This window comes from Bos grunniens, chromosome 10, assembly GCF_055505025.1.
Source record: "Bos grunniens cultivar Pamir isolate PY7600 chromosome 10, Bosgru_T2T1.0, whole genome shotgun sequence".
Lineage (NCBI taxonomy): Eukaryota > Metazoa > Chordata > Mammalia > Artiodactyla > Bovidae > Bos > Bos grunniens.
Genome location: NC_141174.1, coordinates 68,444,763 through 68,466,950, shown reverse-complemented (window position 1 = coordinate 68,466,950; position 22,188 = coordinate 68,444,763). Strand labels below are relative to the sequence as shown.

At 40.0% G+C, this 22,188-nt stretch overlaps 1 protein-coding gene and 1 long non-coding RNA gene across 21 annotated transcripts in view; one reads left to right on the top strand and one right to left on the bottom strand.

The window, feature by feature from the left end:
• LOC147364777 (uncharacterized) overlaps positions 1-22,188 on the bottom strand; it is a 559,335-nt gene that overhangs the window by 245,401 nt on the left and 291,746 nt on the right. Inside the window, exon 1 of one of the 20 annotated variants that reach the window (XM_086321974.1) lies at positions 3,376-3,706. The exons of the other annotated variants lie outside the window; for them this stretch is intronic. Coding sequence (XP_086178100.1) covers positions 3,376-3,479 — 104 coding nt within the window. The 5' untranslated portion in view covers positions 3,480-3,706. Of the gene's footprint in view, positions 1-3,375; positions 3,707-22,188 lie in introns of those variants that run through there. 20 annotated transcript variants of the gene reach the window in all.
• The window catches only part of LOC147364778 (uncharacterized), a 32,450-nt gene that overhangs the window by 1,238 nt on the left and 9,024 nt on the right, over positions 1-22,188 (top strand). Inside the window, exons 2-3 of the long non-coding RNA XR_015134983.1 lie at positions 13,022-13,117; positions 18,077-18,118. This is a non-coding gene — a long non-coding RNA (uncharacterized LOC147364778). The remainder of the gene's footprint in view (positions 1-13,021; positions 13,118-18,076; positions 18,119-22,188) is intronic.

Genomic DNA, 22,188 nt, shown 5'->3' with positions numbered 1-22,188 from the left:
AAGGAGGCTCCTTTCCCTCCTATTGTGCCACCGAGTGTGATGGGAGCGACTGCACCAGCATTATACTCCCCCTCCCCAGTTCAGAAGAAGGAAAAAAGTGAGAGCCCTTGTTCAGAGGCGGCTGAGGTCTACAAAGAAACCTCAAGAGAAAGTGGTTTTGCAGATGCCTCTTAAGGAAGTCCAAGCAGCACCACAGATGGGGTCAGACTGGTACATTCACCCTGGCTCCCCTTCTCTTTACTACCAGCTGTTCTCTGTAGACAAGGAAAGGGGGCTATTAATTGCAACTGACAAAAAGATGAAAAATAAAGAGGAAATTCTGCTGCTATTGGAAGCAGTGTGGGAACCCACTGCAGGGGCCACCAGTGGTCGGACACACCTCAGGCAAAAGGGAACTGGCTGACCGAGCGGCAAAGCAAGCAGCCACCCAGGACAACAGAGCAACAAAACTTACGGTAACGCCTGTGGTGTCTCGCCTACTAACCGCCCAAATGGTCCCAGTCTATGACAAGGAAAAAAAGCCACCTGGGCATGAACTGAGCATGATTTTAGCTTGCTATTTTGTCATACCATGTCTAATAGCCTTGTGTGCAGATGTAAGCCACTGATGCCTAACCTGTGCCAAGAATAACCTGTCTCCCAAGGAGACCGCTCCTTCTGAGATACAAATTAAAGGGGACTGCTCCATTTAAACATCTAGAAGTGGACTTCACTGAGGTAAATCCATGCTGAGGACACAAATATTTGCTGGTGATGGTATGTACTTTACAGGATGGGTAGAAGCTTACCCCACCAAGACTGAGAAAGCTAAGGAAGTGGCCCAATTCTTGCTGAGAGACATTATTCCTAGGTTTGGGTTCCCTCTGAGTATAGAATCAGATAATGGGCCCTCATATGTGGCTGAATTACTCCAACTGATCTGCAAATCAGTAAATATTAAATGGAAACTACATACAGCGTATAGGCCACAAAGCTCAAGAATGATTGAGAGAATGAACCGGATCATCAAGGTGACTTTGGCAAAAGGGGTGCAAGAAACTGGCACCCCCCTGGATGGATGTGCTGCCATTAGTGTTAATGAGGACCAGAATAACCCCCACACAGGTATTCCCCCTATGAGATAATGTTTGGGAGGCCTTCCCCACTTATTCAGGAAGTAAAGGGAAATTTATTACAAAGAGGAGGGATGGAGGTGTGTCACGGCAACTGGAACAGTTGGGGAAGGTGATCCATGACATCACCCCTTATGTTCAAAAAGAAAGAATTCCCTTTTCTTTACGTACTACTGTACACCCATAATCACCAGGAGATTTAGTATGCATAAAAGATTGAAAATGGCAGACATTATCCCCCACCTGGAAAGGGCCATACACTACTGTACTAACCACTCCCACTGCAGTTAAAGTTGCAGGTATTACTCCCTAGATTCACCACACCCAGCTCAAGATAGCAGCGGAGGAAAAGGGACCTTGGACTGTCCATCCTGACCTGAAGGAACCACTGAAGACCCGACTTGTCTTCCATCAGTGGCCACAGATTCAGGATGTAGCCGCTGCGAATAATTCTGCTGTTCCTGATCAGCAGGATGACCCTACCAGGACTGCAAACTCAGGATAATGTGTTCCTGTCCTGGGCCCACTCATATACAAACTTCCATAATACTTCTAACTGTTAGGCTTGTGGGGCCATGCCTTTGTCAGTGATGGATGGACTTCCTTCATGGGTGTCTCCCCGTGCAGAGCAGACTTTAGCTCCCTCTGCTCATTTTTGAGACGGCAATGAGAGGCATTTGCTTCCTTGGTAACTACAACCTGTCGCTTCTTACTTGGTGTAACCTGGACTTTAATCAAATTGATCAAGGCCATGAGGTGACATTTGAGGTAAACGCAAGCCTTACAAAAGTGACCAAAGCCTATACTTTTTACTTAAGGAAAAAAAAAAGAATGAGAACTCAATGGCTAGTCAGAAGGGCAATCCATCAGGTAATTTGAACAATTTTACCAGATATGGGATGAGTATTTTTGGATGACTTCAGAAAAAAGCCAACTTATTGTCCCTGCCCCAATCTGTTGGGAACAAAGGGAACAAGAAGTTGGATTTGGTGACCATTCCTTGGATCCAAAACAATTAAAATATGTGGGATACTTGTCCTCTGAGCAACGTGAACAAATATTAGAGGACATTTATCACCCAGATTTACCAGCTCACTGGCCTGGTTCAGACTGGAAGTACAACCCTGGGATCCAATGGGTGGCCCCTAATGGCACCCAATGGCTGTGTGGATCAAATTTATGGCCTTGGCTTCCAGTTGGTGGGGTCAGCTACTGCACATTAGGATTTGCCTTTGCTCATGGAAGTATTAAACCATCTTTACAACAAGCCCCAGTAAATTCACCTTATTTACATGTTGGGCGCAGAGACATTCTTTGTTAACAAAGGTCTGTCTAGTCAAGGCTATGATTTTTCCAGTGGTCATGTATGGATGTGAGAGTTGGACTGTAAGGAAAGTTGAGTGCCCAAGAATCAATGCTTTTGAACTGTGGTGTTGGAGAAGACTCTTGAGAGTCCCTTGGACTGCAAGGAAATTCAACCAATCCATCCTAAAGGAGATCAGTCCTGGGTGTTCATTGGAAGGACTGATGTTGAAGCTGAAACTCCAATACTTTGGCCACCTTATGCGAAGAGTTGACTCATTGGAAAAGACCCTGATGCTGGAAAAGATTGAGGGCAGGAGGAGAAGGGGACGACAGAGGATGAGATGACTGGATGGCATCACCAACTCGATGGACATGAGTTTGAGTGAACTCTGGGAGTTGGTGATGGACAGGGAGGCCTGGTGTGCTGCAGCTCATGGGATTGCAAAGAGTCGGACACGACTGAGGGACTGAACTGAACTGAACATGTTGGGTGGGCAAGGTCTGTGATGATTAAAATAAAAGCTCTAACTAACTTCATGAAACAGGCCCTCCTGGACAATGCAAAGGCAATCCAAGCTTTAAATGAAGAACAATTATAAACGAGAAAGGCAATGTTTCAAAATCGGATGGCTTTAGACATGCTTACAGCTGCCAAGGAGGGACCTGTGCTATAAGTAAAATTGAATGTTGTGTACATTTCCATGATTTATGTGGCAATATATCAGCCACTCTAGACTACATGATAAACCATGTAGAAGTGATGTCTAATGATAATCCTTCTTTTTAGATGTTAGTATTTTCTTGGCTTGGTGATTGGTGGAAAAACTTTTTGTAATTATTTTGTTAATCATTATATTGTTAATTTTGGGGCCTTGTATTCTCCAGTGTATAACTCGATGTGTAACCTCCAGACTGACAGCCCTGCTGCAGTTACATAGTCCCCGTGTGCAGTACTTACCCATGACTGATGCCCATCATTAAAGATAAGATGAGTATCAAGAGGCAGAAATGTTGGGACCAGTGTGAGAAAAGCAGTAGAGACTCCATCCTGAAGCCCGTCATCCATCTTAAAGACTGGATGTGAACTGGGCCTGAGCCTTGACCTAGAGTGAGGAAACCATTGCTAGTGAAAACCAGGTCTCCTGGAGACTTCCCTCCCTACAGATGACAGACAGAGATTGTAGTTGAGGTCAGGCTGCCCCTGTTAGATTAACCATGGAGACATCCCCCCTTGATGTATAACCTTCATTTCCCCGCCTTTAACCTTAATTGTTTGTTCTCCTAGCACCTAATTGTTGTAAAACTTAATCATATACAACAAAGAGATTGCTAATATATAACCAGTCATGTAGTGGGGGGTATAAAACTGGGCCTCTCAGAAACATCAGGGTCCTTGTTGGGAACTGACTTCCCTTGGACTCGCTGGCATAATAAACTGTATTCTACTGTCTTGAGTGTCCTCTGAGGTGTTTCGTGACTCTGGATTCCACAACAGAATAACTATATTAAATAGGCGTATTGAAGGTAAAAGTTTATAAATGAACTTTTCAATGATAACTTTGCTTCATGATATGTCTACTTAAAAATAGTTTTTGAGAACTTTTTGGTAATTTGAAACCTCAAAGTTATACTGAAATAAGTTAAATGATGGATATTATGAATGAAATATATTGCCTGCTATATCGTAAACAAAGGATGTTGAAGCTATCAAGCCATCACATTATAGATATCCTAATGGTGAGCCCTGAGGGAATTCAGGGTAGAATCATAATGCCTGCCATCAAACCACCCGACTTTGCAGCCGCGCCAGTGCAAACTCAGGGTGAGAAAACACAGAAAATAGGTCATAGAGAGAACTGAGGTGTACATCAAAAGAATGATTTCAGTAAGCCCAGACTCTTGGATTTCCCCATACATAGAAAGTGGTAAATTCCTTAACTTGAGATATCTGATTTTCAATTAACAGTAATCTTTTGATGTTCCAACTATCTGGTCTTTGTTACAAAAACTCCTGTATATCCTGGCTCCTCCCTTAGAGTCCTTTGGACAGGAAGGAGATCAAATCAGTTAATCCTAAAGGAAATTAACCATCAATAGTCATCAGTAGGACTGATGCTGAAGCTGAAACTCCAATACTTTGGCCACTTGATGCAAAGAGCCAACTCACTGGAAAAGACCCTGATACTGGGAAAGACTGAGGGCAGGAGGAGAAGGGGACCACAGAGGAGAGATGGTTGGACTGCATCACTAACTCAACGGACATGAGTTTTAACAAATTCTGGGAGACAATGAAGGACAAGGAAGACTGGTGTGCTGTAGTTCATGGGGTCACAAAGAGTTGGGCATGACAGAGCAACTGAGCAACAACAATCCTTACCTCTTCAGAGCAGTCTCTCAGAGATAGCTGAAAGGCTTCAGATCAGATCAGATCAGATCAGTTGCTCAGTCGTGTCCAACTCTTTGCGACCCCATGAATTGCAGCACGCCAGGCCTCCCTGTCCATCACCAACTCCCGGAGTTCACTCAGACTCACATCCATCGAGTCAGTGATGCCACCCAGCCATCTCATCGTCTGTCGTCCCCTTCTCCGCCTGCCCCCAATCCCTCCAGCATCAGAGTCTTTTCCAATGAGTCAACTCTTTGCATGAGGTGGCCAAAGTACTGGAGTTTCAGCTTTAGCATCATTCCTTCCAAAGAAATCCCAGGGCTGATCTCCTTCAGAATGGACTGGTTGGATCTCCTTGCAGTCCAAGGGACTCTCAAGAGTCTTCTCCAACACCACAGTTCAAAAGCATCAATTCTTTGGCGCTCAGCCTTCTTCACAGTCCAACTCTCACATCCATACATGACCTCAGGAAAAACCATAGCCTTGACTAGACGAGCCTTTGTTGGCAAAGTAATGTCTCTGCTTTTGAATATGCTATCTAGGTTGGTCATAACTTTCCTTCCAAGGAATAAGCGTCTTTTAATTTCATGGCTGCAGTCACCATCTGTAGTGATTTTGGAGCCCAGAAAAGTAAAGTCTGACATTGTTTCCACTGTTTCCCCATCTATTTCCCATGAAGTGATGGGACCGGATGCCATGATCTTCGTTTTCTGAATGTTGAGCTTTAAGCCAACTTTTTCACTCTCCACTTTCACTTTCATCAAGAGGCTTTTGAGTTCCTCTTCACTTTCTGCCATAAGGGTAGTGTCATCTGCATATCTGAGGTTCTTGATATTTCTCCTGGCAATCTTGATTCCAGTTTGTGTTTCTTCCAGTCTAACCTTTCTCATGATGTACTCTGCATATAAGTTAAATAAATAGGGTGACAATATACAGCCTTGACGTACTCCTTTTCCTATTTGGAACCAGTCTGTTGTTCCATGTCCAGTTCTAACTGTTGCTCCCTGACCTGCATACAAATTTCTCAAGAGGCAAATCAGGTGGTCTGGTATGCCCATCTCTTTCAGAATTTTCCACAGTTGATTGTGATCCACACAGTCAAAGGCTTTGGCATAGTCAATAAAGCAGAAATAGATGTTTCTCTGGAACTCTCTTGCTTTTTCCATGATCCAGCGGATGTTGGCAATTTGATCTCTGGTTCCTCTGACTTTTCTAAAACCAGCTTGAACATCTGGAAGTTCACAGTTCACATATTGCTGAAGCCTGGCTTGGAGAATTTTGAGCATTACTTTACTATCGTGTGAGATGAGTGCAATTGTGCGGTAGTTTGAGCATTCTTTGGCATTGCCTTTCTTTGGTATTGAAATGAAAACTGACCTTTTCCAGTCCTGTGGCCACTGCTGAGTTTTCCAAATTTGCTGGCATATTGAGCGCAGCACTTTCACAGCATCATCTTTCAGGATTTGGAATAGCTCAACTGGAATTCCATCACCTCCACCAGCTTTGTTCATAGTGATGTTTTCTAAGGCCCTCTTGACTTCACATTCCAGGATGTCTGGCTCTAGGTCAGTGATTACACCATCATGATTATCTGGGTCATGAAGATCTTTTTTGTACAGTTCTTCTGTGTATTCTTGCCATCTCTTCTTAATATCTTCTGCTTCTGTTAGGTCCATACCATTTCTGTCCTTTATTGAACCCATCTTTGCATGAAATGTTCCTTTGGTAGCTCTGATTTTCTTGAAGAGATCCCTAGTCTTTCCCATTCTGTTGTTTTCCTCTATTTCTTTGCATTGATCACTGAAGAAGGCTTTCTTTTCTCTTCTTGCTATTTTTTGGAACTCTGCATTAAGATGTTTATATCTTTCCTTTTCTCCTTTGCTTTTCACTTCTCTTCTTTTCACAGCTATTTGTAAGGCCTCCCCAGACAGCCATTTTGCTTTTTTGCATTTCTTTTCTATGGGAATGGTCTTGATCCCTGTCTCCTGTACAATGGCATGAACCTCATTCCATAGTTCATCAGGCACTCTATCTATCAGATCTAGGCCTTTAAATCTATTTCTCACTTCCACTGTATAATCATAAGGGATTTGATTTAGGTCATACCTGAATGGTCAAGTGGTTTTCCCTACTTTCTTCAATTTCAGTCTGAATTTGGCAATAAGGATTTCATGGTCTGAGCCACAGTCAGCTCCTGGTCTTGTTTTTGCTGACTGTATAGAGCTTCTCCATCTTTGGCTGCAAAGAATATAATCAATCTGATTTTGGTGTTGACCGTCTGGTGATGTCCATGTGTAGAGTCTTCTCTTGTGTTGTTGGAAGAGGGTGTTTGTTATGACCAGTGCATTTTCTTGGCAAAACTCTATTAGTCTTTGCCCTGCTTCATTCCGTATTCCAAGGCCAAATGTGCCTGTTACTCCAGGTGTTTCTTGACTTCCTACTTTTGCATTCCAGTCCCCTACAATGAAAAGGACATCTTTTTTGGGTGTTAGTTCTAAAAGGTCTTGTAGGTCTTCATAGAACCGTTCAACTTCAGCTTCTTCAGCGTTACTGGTTGGGGCATAGACTTGGATTACTGTGATATTGAATGGTTTGCCTTGGAAATGAACAGAGATCATTCCGTCATTTTTGAGATTGCATCCAAGTACTGCATTTCGGACTCTTTTTGTTGACCATGATGGCCACTCCATTTCTTCTGAGGGATTCCTGCCCACGGTAGTAGATATAATGGTCATCTGAGTTAAATTCACCCATTCCAGTCCATTTCAGCTCGCTGATTCCTAGAATGTTGACATTCACTCTTGCCATCTCTTGTTTGACCACTTCCAATTTGCCATGATTCATGGACCAGGTTCCTATGCAATATTGCTCTTTACAGCATCGGACCTTGCTTCTATCACCAGTCACATCCACAGCTGGGTATTCTTTTTGCTTTGGCTCCATCCCTTCATTCTTTCTGGAGTTATTTCTCCACTAATATCCAGTAGCATATTGGGCACCTACTGACCTGGGGAGTTTCTCTTTCAGTATCCTATCATTTTGCCTTTTCATACTGTTCATGGGGTTCTCAAGGCAAGAATACTGAAGTGGTTTGCCATTCCCTTCTCCAGTGGACCACATTCTGTCAAATCTCTCCACCATGACCCGCCCACTGAGAGGCTTACTTCCGAGGAAATCCTCAGTTTTGTTAACAAAATAAAACATAGCTCTCAGCTTTTACACTGTGAAATTTTTTTCAGTAGACAACATTCGCTGAATATCTACATCATTTCCAAATAACATAAAATATTGAAACATTAATTACTAAATATGGGTTTATTCACATTTGACTTCCTATTGCAAAAGAACTAAAGATATTTGGTTTACTGGCAAATGTTTTGTTTCACATTGAAAAATTTACTATGAAGAAGTATATACTTCTAGAAATTGCAAAATGTATTTACAAATTTGTCAGTTCGCAGAATGTTAAGTGTAACAGTGTACAACTTCTTACTTTTTAGTTTTACTAGGAATTAATTATTTTAAAATTCTAATTAATATATGTAACTAAAACTACTAGAAAAAAATATATTCCCTAGTGGCTCAGATGCAAAGAATCTACATGCAGTGTGGGATACCTGCAGCTTGATCCCTGGGTTGGGAAGATCCCCTGGAGAAGGGAGTGGCTACCCACTCCAGTATTCTTGCCTGGAGAATTCCACAGACAGAGGAGACAGGCAGGCTACAGTCCATGGGGTCACAAAGAGCCAGACACAACTGAGCAACTAACACTTTCACTCCCTAGAAATAATAAGGGAAAAATCTCTTTGTAAGGAAAGTAGCGTGTGGTTTTGGTACAAAAATAGATGAGGTGTGGAATGTGTTTTTGTTAAGGGAAAAAGAGTAATTTTGTCCTTAAAGTAAAACAACTGATTGTTTCAGAATGAGCAATAGGGGGGGAAACATAAGACAAAATCTGAATTAAAAAGTTACAAGAGGTTTGTGGAAAAGGAATCTTAGGAAATTAAACTTTATATATGGTTAATCTAGCTAAGATTAGAATGGCTTGATTTAAGCTTTCTTTAAAAATGCATTTTAATAACAAAAGTATATTGGTGCAAAATTAGATTTTGGTTTTCTCTCTGTTAAAAGGACAAACTTTTCTTTAGATTATTGGTCTGCTTTTAAAAAAAATATTGTAAACAGGATTCACCTTTACCTTTTAAGTAATCTTCCTGGAAAGCAAGGATTTTGTGTCTTACCTAAAAGATGGACTCTGCTCCACACTGTCTTTATTGGGCCTTTGATTACTTAAGAAAACCCAGTCTTTTCAGTACTAAAAGTAGCTATTTCATTCACAAATAGTCAGTCTTCTGTATTTACCTTTAAAATCTTCTATAGTCACTTTAAATAATTAAGTATTATTTCTTCCGTGATGCTGTTTAGTCAAACAATAAAAGCTTTGACATTTGACTAGTTCCAAAAAATGAAATTCTAAATGAAGTTTTTTTGATCTCAAACTAACTTTGGGATTTTCCAGATGGCCACCAGAATATTTCAAAAAGATTATTGTCTCTTCTTATAAAGATAGACATGTTGAGCTAATTGACATGTAAAATCACATTGGAAGTATTATCAATTAAGAAGTGAAGTTTAAACTTCTAAGGTTATATTTGTATGGGTATATGTTATTAATAAATGTTCCAGAAATTATATAAAATTCCTAAAAATATGATATGTCATAGTATGGTGCTATCAGGCATAATCCCACTTATTTTAAAATGTTATTTCACAGAAATAACCAATTTGCTTGTCAATTTCATTGTAATAAGCTCTCATGAGATCTTTAACCATGGGCATTTTTAAGTCTTTTGTTATCTACAGATGGTTCTAGTTTTATTTTGATGCTTTTGCAAAAGTGAGATTTAAGAAAAGGACTCTACCCAAAATGCTTGACCAACTGACATCACTGCCAAATTACCAGGTGTCACAACTTGGGTATGTATTTCACAACTTAGGAAGGCTTGACCTGACATCTGGTCTATGCAAACACTGTGCTAAGTCACTTCAGTCGTGTCTGACTCTGTGTGACCCTATGGACTATAGGCTGCCAGTTTTCTCTGTCCATGAGATTCTCCAGGCAAAAATACTGGAGTGGGCTGCCATTTCCTTCTCCAGGGGGTCATCTCAACCCAGGGATCAAACCCATGTCTTCTATGTCTCCTGCCTTTTCAGGCAGGTTCTTTACCACTAGCGCTTCCTGGGAAGTGAACACTGAAAATGAAAGTTGCTCAGTTGGGTTTGACTCTTTGCGACCTCATGGAGTGTAGCCAGCCAGGCTCCTCTGCCCATGGAACTGTTGAGGCCAGAACACTGGAGTGGGTAGCCATTCCCATCCCCAGGAGATCTTCCCAGTCCAGGGATCGGACCCAGGTCTCCTGCACTGCAGGCAAATCTTCACCATCTGAGCTACCAGGGAAGCCCCAGACACTGTAGACCTGGATATCAAATTGACTGGGAACAAAAGTAGCAAACATCAAGACAGACTGCTTCTTCCCAAGACACTGGCTCAGGAGGATCAGGAACATTCCTTTCACTCCTCCTCTTCGCTCTGACCTACTTTTCCTAACTCGTATAGCAGGAGAGTCTTTATGATTCTTTTGTCCACTTATTGTCTCTCCCTGGCCTGGAAACATTTTTCACATATCTCAGGCCATTAAAAAGGAGGGTAATCCAAACTCCAACCAATTGTTGGATTTCCTATGATGCTGGTAATCATGTAGTTCTTTCTGTCCATCATAAGCTTCTCCCTAATTTACAACCCTCAATTTCTCTGCAATAAGCTTTCTGGATACATATTTCTAGGGAAGTGGAAACAGTTACACAAAACGCATAAACAAGTCAACTGGCTTAAAGAAGTAACCACACATACACACAGACATCCACCCCTATCTCCATAGGATCATTTCTTGACTTTCATGATTCTAGCTGGTTTGGGTCTCAGAAGCATTCTCCAAACTGTGGACATTATTTTGTTGCTAATAATTAGTATTATCTCCTTTACATGCTATATTCTCTAATATTGACCAGCCAACTGATGGTCTCTAACTAGAACAACAAAAGAGAACAGAATAATGTAACCAGCTCAAAGAACAGGAGCATGATAGGTCACTGTGAATACTGCACGGAGACCTAAGAGGCCATGGTAGCCGAGTCATGCTAAGATGGATGTTTTTGATCAAACCATTTGAATTGAAAAGTGAATGATCAGACTGTTGAAAATAACTTTCCAGGCCCAAGATGGAGGTGGTCCTGCCCAGGGTACCGTATCAGCAAATCAAAACTTAGATAACATTTCTGTCCCTATAAAGTGCTCTGCTTAATCAGAAGCACAGTATATCTAGTCAGCCCATCTCTGAACAGCAAACCAACTCTGGGCCTTTTCACCCCAAACAAAGTTGGCTAAGTAGCCCCAGCCAATCAGATATTTTTCTATTTTTCTCTTCCTTGTTTTCTTATTCTTTATTCTATAAAAGCTCCCTGCCTTCCATTTCACTTTTTAGTTCTCTGAAAGGAGACTGACTGTTCACTTCACGAAGTATTAAAATTTGTCCATATCATCTGAATTGTTCTCTTTAATATTTTTAATGGTATATAAGGTACTTGCATAATTTTTCAATAAATGATAACTACCATTATAGTGTCCTTTTACAATTCTCAGAAACAAAAGTAATTTGGGGATAAAATTTTATCAATGTCCAGTTTTTATTGTAAAGAATTTTCTTAAATGATTATGCTTTGTGCTTCCCTGGTGGCTCAGCTGGTAAAGATTCTGCTTGCAATCCAGGAGACCTGGGTTCAATCCCTGGGTTAGGAAGATCCCCTGGAGAAGAGAAAGGTTACCCACTCCAGTGTTCTGGCCTGGATAATTCCATGGACTGCATAGTCTATGGGGTCACGAAGAGTCAACATGAATGAGAGACTTTCACTTTCACTTTGTATATCACATGTATACAGTTGTCATATGTTTGAGAAAATGATTCTTAGACCATATGATAAAATAATTAATTACTGATCTATAGCTAGTAATAAGAGAAGGTTTTCTGACTCCTCCTCAGAATCTGGTGACCAAAATGCCCCCCGTTTAAAGGAACTGGTAACAAGAGTGAAATGACACATATCACTGCTATACCTGGTGGGTCAGCTTGCATCTCAGCTCTGTGGGCAGACTGGAGATAGAGTTGGTGTCTTTCACAACATGGAAAGTTCTAAGAATTCTTTGTGAGAAGCTTCTGATTTTATTCCCTGGAATATGGGAGAATAGCTGTGGCAATCATCCAGGGGCTTTTTATCCCAGCAAGTCCTAACATATTTTAACTATTTCAGAAGACTCTGTGGTAGGTCAAGTTCCCCAGGGAAAAGACTCTGAAGCTCTGAAATTGCATGCAAGAGTCTTTAGGGATAGCTTTTAGGACTGGGTCAAGACAGAGACTAGCTGTAATACGTGCACAGAGGACTAGCTCGAACCCTGCTAGTCCTATGGGGAGCTCTGGGGCTCGTCCTGCCTTGAAGCTTGAGGACAAGGCATTGGGTGCAGGCTGTCCCTGGGGAAGGTTCATGGCCTTGAGCATGGTAGCACTGACGGCCAAGGGCAATTCCTATAGGAGAATCAATGATTCGGCTGCCACCCTTCCAGCTGCTGGAAGAATGAGTCCCTCATTGTTGAAGGGGGTTCTGAGCAGAGCATCACCAGCTCTTTCCTACAGCCACAGAGATTCTGAACCTCTCCCTAAGAGGGACCAATGACTACATGGCCAAAATTAAACTAAAGCATCTTTTACCGCTGTTCTTGTTGCTGCTGTTTATAGCATGTCTGTGATTTTGTGAAAGATATGAATTTCCACTGCCTAAACAAAATTATCTTTTATACGGAGGCTTTCTGATACTTAGAATAGACCAGAAGGGAAATCCCACGTCTGGGGGGAAATGCATTTCTCTATCCAGAGAGATCCCCACATGCCACTCTGAGCATCTCAGACTTGATATGGCTCACTTTAGGGGAAGACTTCCTGCAGTTAAGAAACTATGATCTCAGAGTTTGGATTTTAAATTAAAGCTCTGTTTGTTGATACAGCTGACAGTGATTTGGGGGAGGGAGGTTGGTAATGCCCACATGGGCAAAATATACTGGTTTCTGCTCCTGATCTGAAATTTAACAAATATATCTTACATATTACAGAAGCCACAAGCTGATGTGTGGCCTGTGGAATGAAGCCTATGAAGGTGGTGAACTAGATTCAGAGGCAGAGAGATGAGAACAGCCTGTCCATCCCTGGTATGTAAGGGTGGTGCCCAAGCAGGGAGACAGATGGCTTTTCTGTCCAAAAAAACAGCTGCTTTGGAATTTCTGTGGTTAGGATCTTGGGGGAGAGCTAATACAATGAGGAAGATGTAAAGAGTAAAGTGAACAATAAAATAAAAGAGAAGAGTCTTACAGAGACAGAGAAAGAAGGAATAAAGGAAAGAATTATATTTTTCCCTCCTTTGGTCAATAATAACAAGATAAATTTCAGCACAAATAGAGAGAGAGGTAGCATAAAATTATTCCTATTTTGTCATCACAGCCTCTGCCTCGTTTGCAAGCTGAGTTTGATGATGAAATATGACGATGATGATGATGATGAAGCCAATGGAGGAAATGAAAAACGGTGAAGAGGAAGAGTAGGTAAAAACAGAGAAGGGGGAGATTTAGAACCAAAAATCCCAGCTGAAACAGGAAATAAAGGATGGCTCCCTCAGAGCCCATGAACTTGCCTCAAGATCTTCTATTGGAAAGCTTTTTAAAAATTTGCAAATTTCTGCTGAAAATTTTTGAAGAAATGAAGGGTCAAGGTTAAAACATCTGGTTTAGCAGAAAAGGGATGGCATCTGCAGTGAGAATATTTGTTTCAGAGTCCATCTTGTCATTTAATAGCCACCTAATTGTGGTTCCATTATTAATCTCCCCAAGTCTTATCTACGAAATGGAGCCCAGAGAGTTGACATAAAATTCAATCAATAAAAATGAATAGCAAAATTTTGTACTCTGTGCTACACAAACTTAATACCAGATTCTTTTAGAGATAAGGAATTTTTGTGATTGATTCTCTGAATCAATAAGAATTCAAATACTTTTTTTTAAAATTTAGGTTTATTGCAAAACACTTGAAAAAGGATTTTAAATTTCTTTCATCTCTGAGTTGACGAGATAATACTTCCTCTCTTAAGCACTAACCAATGATGGACATTCATTCAAGTAAATTGAGAGAGAGAGTTGGAGAAGGAAATGGCAACCCACTCCAGTATTCTTGCCTGGAAAATCCCATGGACAGAGGAGACTGATAGGCTACAGTCCATGGTGTCACAGAGTTGGACACGACTGAGAAACTTCACTTTCTTTCATTCTTTGGTAAATTTTAAACTTGATATAGATTAGCATTTACCAAATTCAAGTTGTCCTTGAATTTTGTCCAACCTTTTGAAGGAGGTCACCATTATCTTCATTACTCCCACCATAGTTTGGCCTCAGGTCAAACAACAGGGACCGAACACAGCCCTGCCAATCAACAGAACTGGATTAAAGATTTTCTGAGCATGGCCCCGCCCATCAGAACAAGACCCAGTTTTCCCCTCAGTCAGTCTTTCCCATTAGGAAACTTCCATAAGCCTCTTATCCTTCTCCATCAGAGGGCAGAGGGAATGAAAACCACAATCACAGAAAACTAACCAATCTGATCACATGGACCACAGCCTTGTACAACTCAATGAAACTCTGATCCATGCCCTGTAGGGCCACCCAAGACAGATGAGTCATGGTGGAGAGTTCTGACAAAACTTGGTCCACTGGAGAAGGGAATGGTAAACCACTTCAGTATTCCTGCCTTGAGAACCCCACGAACAATATGAAAAGGCAAAAAGATAGGACACTGAAAGATGAATTCCCCAGGTTGATAGGTGCATAATATGCTACTGGAGAAGAGTGGAGAAATAACTTCAGAAAGAATGAAGAGACAGAGCCAAAGCAAAAACAACACCCAGCTGTGGATGTGACTGGTGATAGAGTAAAGTCCAATGCTGCAAAGAGCAATATTGCATAGGAACCTGGAATGTCAGGTCCATGAATCAAGGCAAATTGGAAGTGGTCAAACAGGAGATGGCAAGAGTGAACGTCAACATTTTAGGAATCAGTGAACTAAAATGGACTAGAATGGGTGAATTTAATTCAGATGACCATTATATCTACTACTGTGGGCAAGAATCCCTTAGAAGAAATGGAGCAGTCATCATAGTCAGCAAAAGAGTCTGAAATGCAGTACTTGGATGCAATCTTAAAAATGACAGAATGACCTCTGTTCATTTCCAGGGCAAACCATTCAATATCACAGTAATCCAAGTCTACGCCCCAACCAGTAATGCTGAAGAAACAAAAGTTGAATGGTTCTATGAAGACCTACAAGACTTTCTAAACCGAACACCCCAAAACGATGTCCTTTTCATTATAGGAACTGGAATGCAAAAGTACAAGAGATACGTGGAGTAACAGGCAAATTTGGCCTTGGAGTACAGAATGAAGCAGGTCAAAGGCTAATTGAGTTTTGCCAAGAGAACACATTGCTAATAGCAAACACCCTCTTCCAATAACACAAGAGATGACTCTACACGTGGATATCATGAGATGGTCAATACTGAAGTCAGATAATATTCTTTGCAGTCAAAAATGGAGAAGCTCTATGCAGTCAGCAAAAAAAGACTGGGAGTTGACTGTGGCTCATACAATGAACTCCTTATTGCCAAATTCAGACTTCAATTGAAGAAAGTAGGGGAAAACACTAGACCATTCAGGTATGACCTAAATCACATCCCTTATGATTAAACAGCAGAAGTGACAAATAGATGCAAGGGATTAGATCTGATAGACAGAGTGTCTGAAGAACTACAGATAGAGGGTCATGACAGTACAGGAGGCAGTGATCAAGACCATCACCAAGAAAAAGAAATGAAAAAAGGCAAAATGGTTGTCTGAGGAGACCTTACAAATAGCTGAGAAAAAAAAAAAGATGTGAAAGGCAAAGGAGAAAAGGAAAGATATACCCATTTGAATGCAGAGTTCCAAACAATAGCAAGGAGAGATAAGAAAACCTTCCTCAGTGATCAATGCAAAGAAATAGAGGAAAACAATAGAATGGGAAAGACTAGAGATCTCTTTAAGAAAATTAGAGATACCAAGGGAACATTTCATGCAAAGATGGGCTCATAAAGGACAGAAATGGTATGGGCCTAACAAAAGCAGAAGATATTAAAAAGAGGTAGCAAGAATACACAGAAGAACTATACAAAAAAAGGTCTTAATGACCCAGATAACCTTGATGGTGTGATCACTCACCTAGAGCCAGACATCTTGGAATGTGAAGTCAAGTGGGCCTTAGGAGGCATCACTACGAACAAAGCTAGTGAAGGTGATGAAATTCCAGTTGAGCTATTTCAAATCCTAAAAGATGATGCTGTGAAATTGCTGCACTCAATATGCCAGCAAATTTGAAAAACTCAGCAATGGCCACAGGACTGGAAAAGGTGTTTTCATTCCAATCCCAAAGAAAGGCAATGCCAAAGAATGTTCAAACTACCACCAATTGCATTCATCTCACATGCTAGCAAAGTAATGCTCAAAATTCTCCAAGCCAGGATTCAACAGTCCATGAACCATGAACTTCCAGATGTTCAAGCTGTATTTAGAAAAGGCAGAGGAACCAGAGATCAAGTTGCCAACATCCGTTGGATCATCAAAAAAGCAAGAGAATTCCAGGAAAACATCTACCTCTGCTTTATTGACTACATTAAAGCCTTTGACTATGTGGATCACAACAAACTGTGGAAAATTCTTCAAGAGATAGGAATGCCAGACCACCTGACCTGCCTCCTGAGAAATCTGTATGAAGTCCAAGAAGCAAGAGTTAGAACTGGACATGGAACAATAGACTGGTTCCAAATTGGGAAAGGAGTACATCAAGGCTATATATTGTCACCCTGCTTATTTAACTTATATGTAGAGTACATCATGTGAAATGCTGGGCCGGATGAAGCACAAGCTGGAATCAAGATTGCTGGGAGAAATATCAATAACCTCAGATATGCAGAAAACACCACCCTTATGGCAGAAAGTGAAGAAGAACTAAAGAGCCTTGTGACAAAAGTGAAAGAGGAAAGTGAAAAAGTTGGGTTAAAACTCAACTTTCAGAAAACTAAAATCATGGTATCTGATTCCATCACTTCATGGCAAATGGATAGGGAAACAATGGAAACAGTGACAGACTTTATCTTTGGGGGCTCCAAAATCACTGCAGATGGTGATTGCAGCCATGAAGTTAAAAGATGTTTACTCCTTGGAAGAAAAGTTATGACCACTCTAGACAGCATATTAAAAAGCAGATACATTGCTTTGCCAACAACGGTCCATTTAGTCAAAGTCATGGTTTCTCCAGTAGTCATGTATGGATGTGATAGTTGGACTATAAAGAAAGCTGAGCACCAAAGAATCGATGCTTTGAACTTTGGTGTTGGAGAAGACTCTTGAGAGTCCCTTGGACTGCAAGGAGATCCAACCAGTATATCATAAAGGAAATCAACCCTGAATATTCACTGGAAGGACTGATGCTGAAGCTGAAACTCCAGTACTTTGGCCACCTAATGTGAAGAACTGACTCATTAGGAAAGACTCTGATGCTGGGAAAGATGAAGGCAGGAGCAAGAGGGGAGACAGAGGGTGAGATTGTTGGACGGCATCACCAACTAGATGGACATGAGCTTAAGTAGGCTTGGGAGTTGGTGATGGACAGGGAAGCCTGCCGTTCTGTAGCTTATGGGGCAGCAAAGAGTCGGACATGACTGAGCGACTGAACTAACTAAGTTGTCTTATGGCTTATGTCAATAAAATTAAACCTCCTTTGGGAATCTCCATCAAAAAGTATGTGTTCATTTTTCAAGTATAACTGTTGTAATGTTCCCAATAATGGCTCTATAGCAATGCAAGATCATCAGCTTAAACTACTTTTGAATCAACCAGGGAAGTTTCATTAGGAACAGCTTTGTTATTGTGACAAATACATTTGGATTTTTTCAGCTCTTTCAGAAGTGATCACCAGTAGAAATGGTGTCTTCAGTTAACCTATTCCTTACTACATGAGAGAAGTAGGATTTTCTTTTAGCCACTGATTTCTGGAGAAATTTGGAGATGAACACATTTTCATTTGCCTTTCAGCTGAACTTCTGCTCCTCAGATTTTGACCATCACCTGGGGAAGGTAAGTAGTCACTTCTTTGCACTCACAGAAGTGAGCACTCATTGTCCGTATTCTCCCATCTTGCTTCTTTACTTCTGCATTCAATATTTCTCCCTGACCCAGAATGCATTAGTACTTAAATGCTGACACAATTAAGTGATTAACACAAAACACTTCTCAACTCTTCTTTTCCCCAATTCATTTGCTATTTTTGGAAGACCTTCAAGAAAGATGTTGTGCCTCCACAAAGATAACAGCTAAATAATGAATATACCAAAAAAAAAAAAAAAAGGCAAAAATTTTTACATACAGATCCTTGTAAAATAAGAATGACATCTGGATGCCATAAGGTAGATTTTTCATTTGCTGGTAAAATGTCTCTCGGTTCTTCTATTATAGAACCATAAAGCAAGGGATGCTGTTACAACTCACCTGTTCTCCAGAGCAACTCTGTCTAGTCTGGGTCTATGCTTAACCTGCTTTAAGTAAAATGTTAACCAGTAGAGAAGGTTTGGTATTCCCAGTGCAGAAAATTCACATCAGTGACAAGTCATGGTCACTATTAACCACCAAAAGGTGCTTCTTTCCATATGGAATAGATTCTAAGAAATTTTATTTTTCATTTAAAGCTCTGTGAATTATATTCAGAATAAAATAAAAAGACTCTTCTAAGATTCCAAGTGGTCTGAAAAACCCATTTATATGACAGCATAAAGACTGATTGAAGCGTTTTTCCCCTCCCAGGTTTCTGTTCATTTTCAGTCAATGCCTATTTCTTATGATGTCCTGGGACTCCAAGGTGTCATCCTCAGATAGTAATCTGAACCTGATTTTGCACTTAAGAAGCTACTTCGCTGTACATCAGCATATTTTGCTCTTAAGTCAGGTCTGACAAGGGCACTCCCTGTGATATTCCCCCTGCAGTCAATGCCTCTGGAAACTGCACATTCTCAAGCAGGAAGCTTTTTCATGCTTCTGGGCTGGTGTTTATGTGACTCCCTCAGTTTAAAATGTTCCCACTTCCTCCAATTCTCAAAGAATTTAAATACTTTAAGTCTGACTCAAATGCCATCTCCTTTCTAGAATTCTCCCTCATTCCCCACAATAAGAATGAATTGTTCCTACTTCTGCACTCTCTGCAGCATATTATTTGTCCCTCTATTTTGTACCTATCCATCTTCCCTTTTCTTATACTTAGTTAATTTCACATCTGTTTCCTTTTTCCAGCAGAAACACATAAATACTTCTGGGGATCCCAGATAAAATAGGACAGATGGAAATAAGACTTGGTTGAAACCAAATTCATATTATCTTTTGTTCAAGAAGGCTTTTTGTTTAAACCAATAGTCTAGGTGTTCTTTTGTTTTGTTCTTTGATTTCACATCTAGAATTTTCCAAAGAAACACATTTTTCTTTTCTTTTTTTTGGGGGGGGGTGTAAAATTTCTTTTTTTAATATAAATTTATTTATTTTAATTGGAGGCTAATTTCTTTACAATATTGTATTGGTTTTGCCATACATCAACATGAATCCACCACGGGTGTACACGTGTTCCCCATCCTGAACACCCCTCCCACATCCCTCCCCATACCATCCCTCTGGGTCATCCCAGTGCACCAGCCCCGAGCACCCTGTATCATGCATCGAACCTGGACTGGCCATTCGAGAAACACATTTTTCATGTCTCCTGACATTATTTTGCCTCATGCTGTACTGGAGACATTGCAGAGATCAAAAATACAAAGTCCTGTTTTTGAGAGTTGCTCATAACTCGGGAAATCAAGCAAAAATTCCTCTATCCATCTCAGAAAGCCAAAAGCAGGACTCTAACCCAGAAGGACAGCAATTCAAGGATGCTTATTTTATTCTCACCCGCTGACTCTATGACAGAGAAAAGTGTCCTTCCTACAGCCTGTATCCCTCATGATCAACTCCTCTTACAAGTATTGAACACTCTTGACCCCAAATAAACTCTTTACAAAAGCAGATTCCAATCCAAAGAGAAAAAAAACAGCACCTAGAGGCTAAACATACTAAAGACAATATTTGTGTTTTATGCCATATCATGAACATCGAAAATGCAAGGTTATATAAAACCTAGAGTGGACAAAGGAACAGGGCCCAACCCGCCACCCGCCTCCTCACTCATTTCTGTAGGGTTTTACTTTTTCCTAGAACCTTCCTCAAATAAACAGCTAATCTGTTTGTATTCCTCAAAGTGAAAGTTGAGACAAAATTTTTCATGGAATTTGTTCATGAGAGATGTTGTTCTTACCTGTGTTCTTACTCTGTAATCACCCCAAGAGCAAATGGTGAGTGTAGAATAGAGTATCAGAGCAGAACACCAAATCTGAGGTGCACAGATACATGCATCTTCCCTATTGACAAAGCACATTATTTTTCTTATAATTGTTTTAGCAACAAAAGCAATCTTTGCACAGTTCTCCTAAACTGGGAAATTCACCTTCTACTCTGTGGTAATTGATCTCTCCATCAACTAAAGAAGGGGCCAAAAAAATCACCTGCTCTCCTGTCACTGATCATGCTACTCCTCCTTCCTTGCCTAATCAAATTCAAGTTCCTTACTTAAAAGAAAAGCAGTGTGAGCTTAGCCTGCGTGCTTCGCCTTTGCTAACTGGCCAGACCACAGGGTAATGCTAATGTTTAGGCAGCCTCTAGGTCAAATTATGAGGTACATTTGGAACATTTGATGTCTACACCCTGTGGAGAATTAGAAGTATCTGCTATGACCTCAGGAAATGTCTGTAGAGGATGTACACTCCCAAATAAAGAGCAAGTCTGAATAAGAGCAAATACTGGAAAGGTATCAAATCATCCAGGTTAACACATTAAATGTAATTGCAATTTCAGTCAAAATACCAATGGAACATTCTTTTTTTTTTTTTTTACAATTATTCTAAAATTTTCCTGAAAGAATGATCTTTTAAAATATCCAAGAAAAGAGTTTTAAATAATAAGATAAAGATGAAAACAATAAGAGGGAATTCATTCAAGTTATTAAACCATATTATGAAACAATAATAATTTAAACAGTGGTGGAAAGCTTGCAATAAATAGATAAAGTGAACAGAATTTAAAGTTCAGAAACAAAGGCAAGTTCATATAAAATATGGTATATGAAAGGAATCATGGCAAATCACTAGAGAAATAATGGCTTATTTAGATACTTAGCTAGATGTAAACAAGAATGTTTTCTTTCCTCATAACACATGAAGTTAAATCCCAAACAAACTCAAGAACTAAACAACAGCACTGTTTTAAAAATCTGGTAGAAAATATGAACATTTTTTAGATCTTGGGACACAGAAGTTCTCAAATATTTAAATATAGAATCAATAAAATATATTAATAACAGTGACAGATCTGGCAGAAAAAGCAAACCACTGAATGTCAACAATGCCATCCACAAAAATTAAAAGCAAATGGAAAATTCACATACACACACAGATTGTAAAAGAAAATTCATGACAGAAAAAAAGATTTTTTTTAACTATAAAGCACTTCAAAATCAGCAACAGAAATAACAAAAGACCTAAAAATATGTTCAATCTAATTAACAGACAATTCAGAAAAAAAATAAAAAGACTAGATAACAAGATGAATTCTTATCCTTTCTAGGAGTAGATATAAACTTAGACAAGAAAACACTTTTTTTTTGCTAACCAAACTGCAATGACTGAAACAAAATAGGCTCACTGAGGTGCAGGAAAATGGGGGCTTCAAACTACTACTGGAGAAAAGTACAAATGTTTCCTACTTTCTAGGAAGATGGCACGACAAGATGTATCCAGAGCCCCAATACACGTATACTCCTTTACTCATAAAGTCCTCTAAGAAAGTTAATCATAAATTTTTCAAGATTTATATAGTAAATATTAATCACATTATTTATACTTCAAAAGTAAAAATCAATAATAAGAATTAAGTAAATATTATAAAGCCACTTAAAAGGATGCCATAGAATAAAGGTATGGAAAAAAATGTTCATAATACATGGCTAAGTGTAAAAAAGCATATTTTAAAATAGTGGATTTGATTTTGTAAAATCATACACACCCACGAGCATGTGC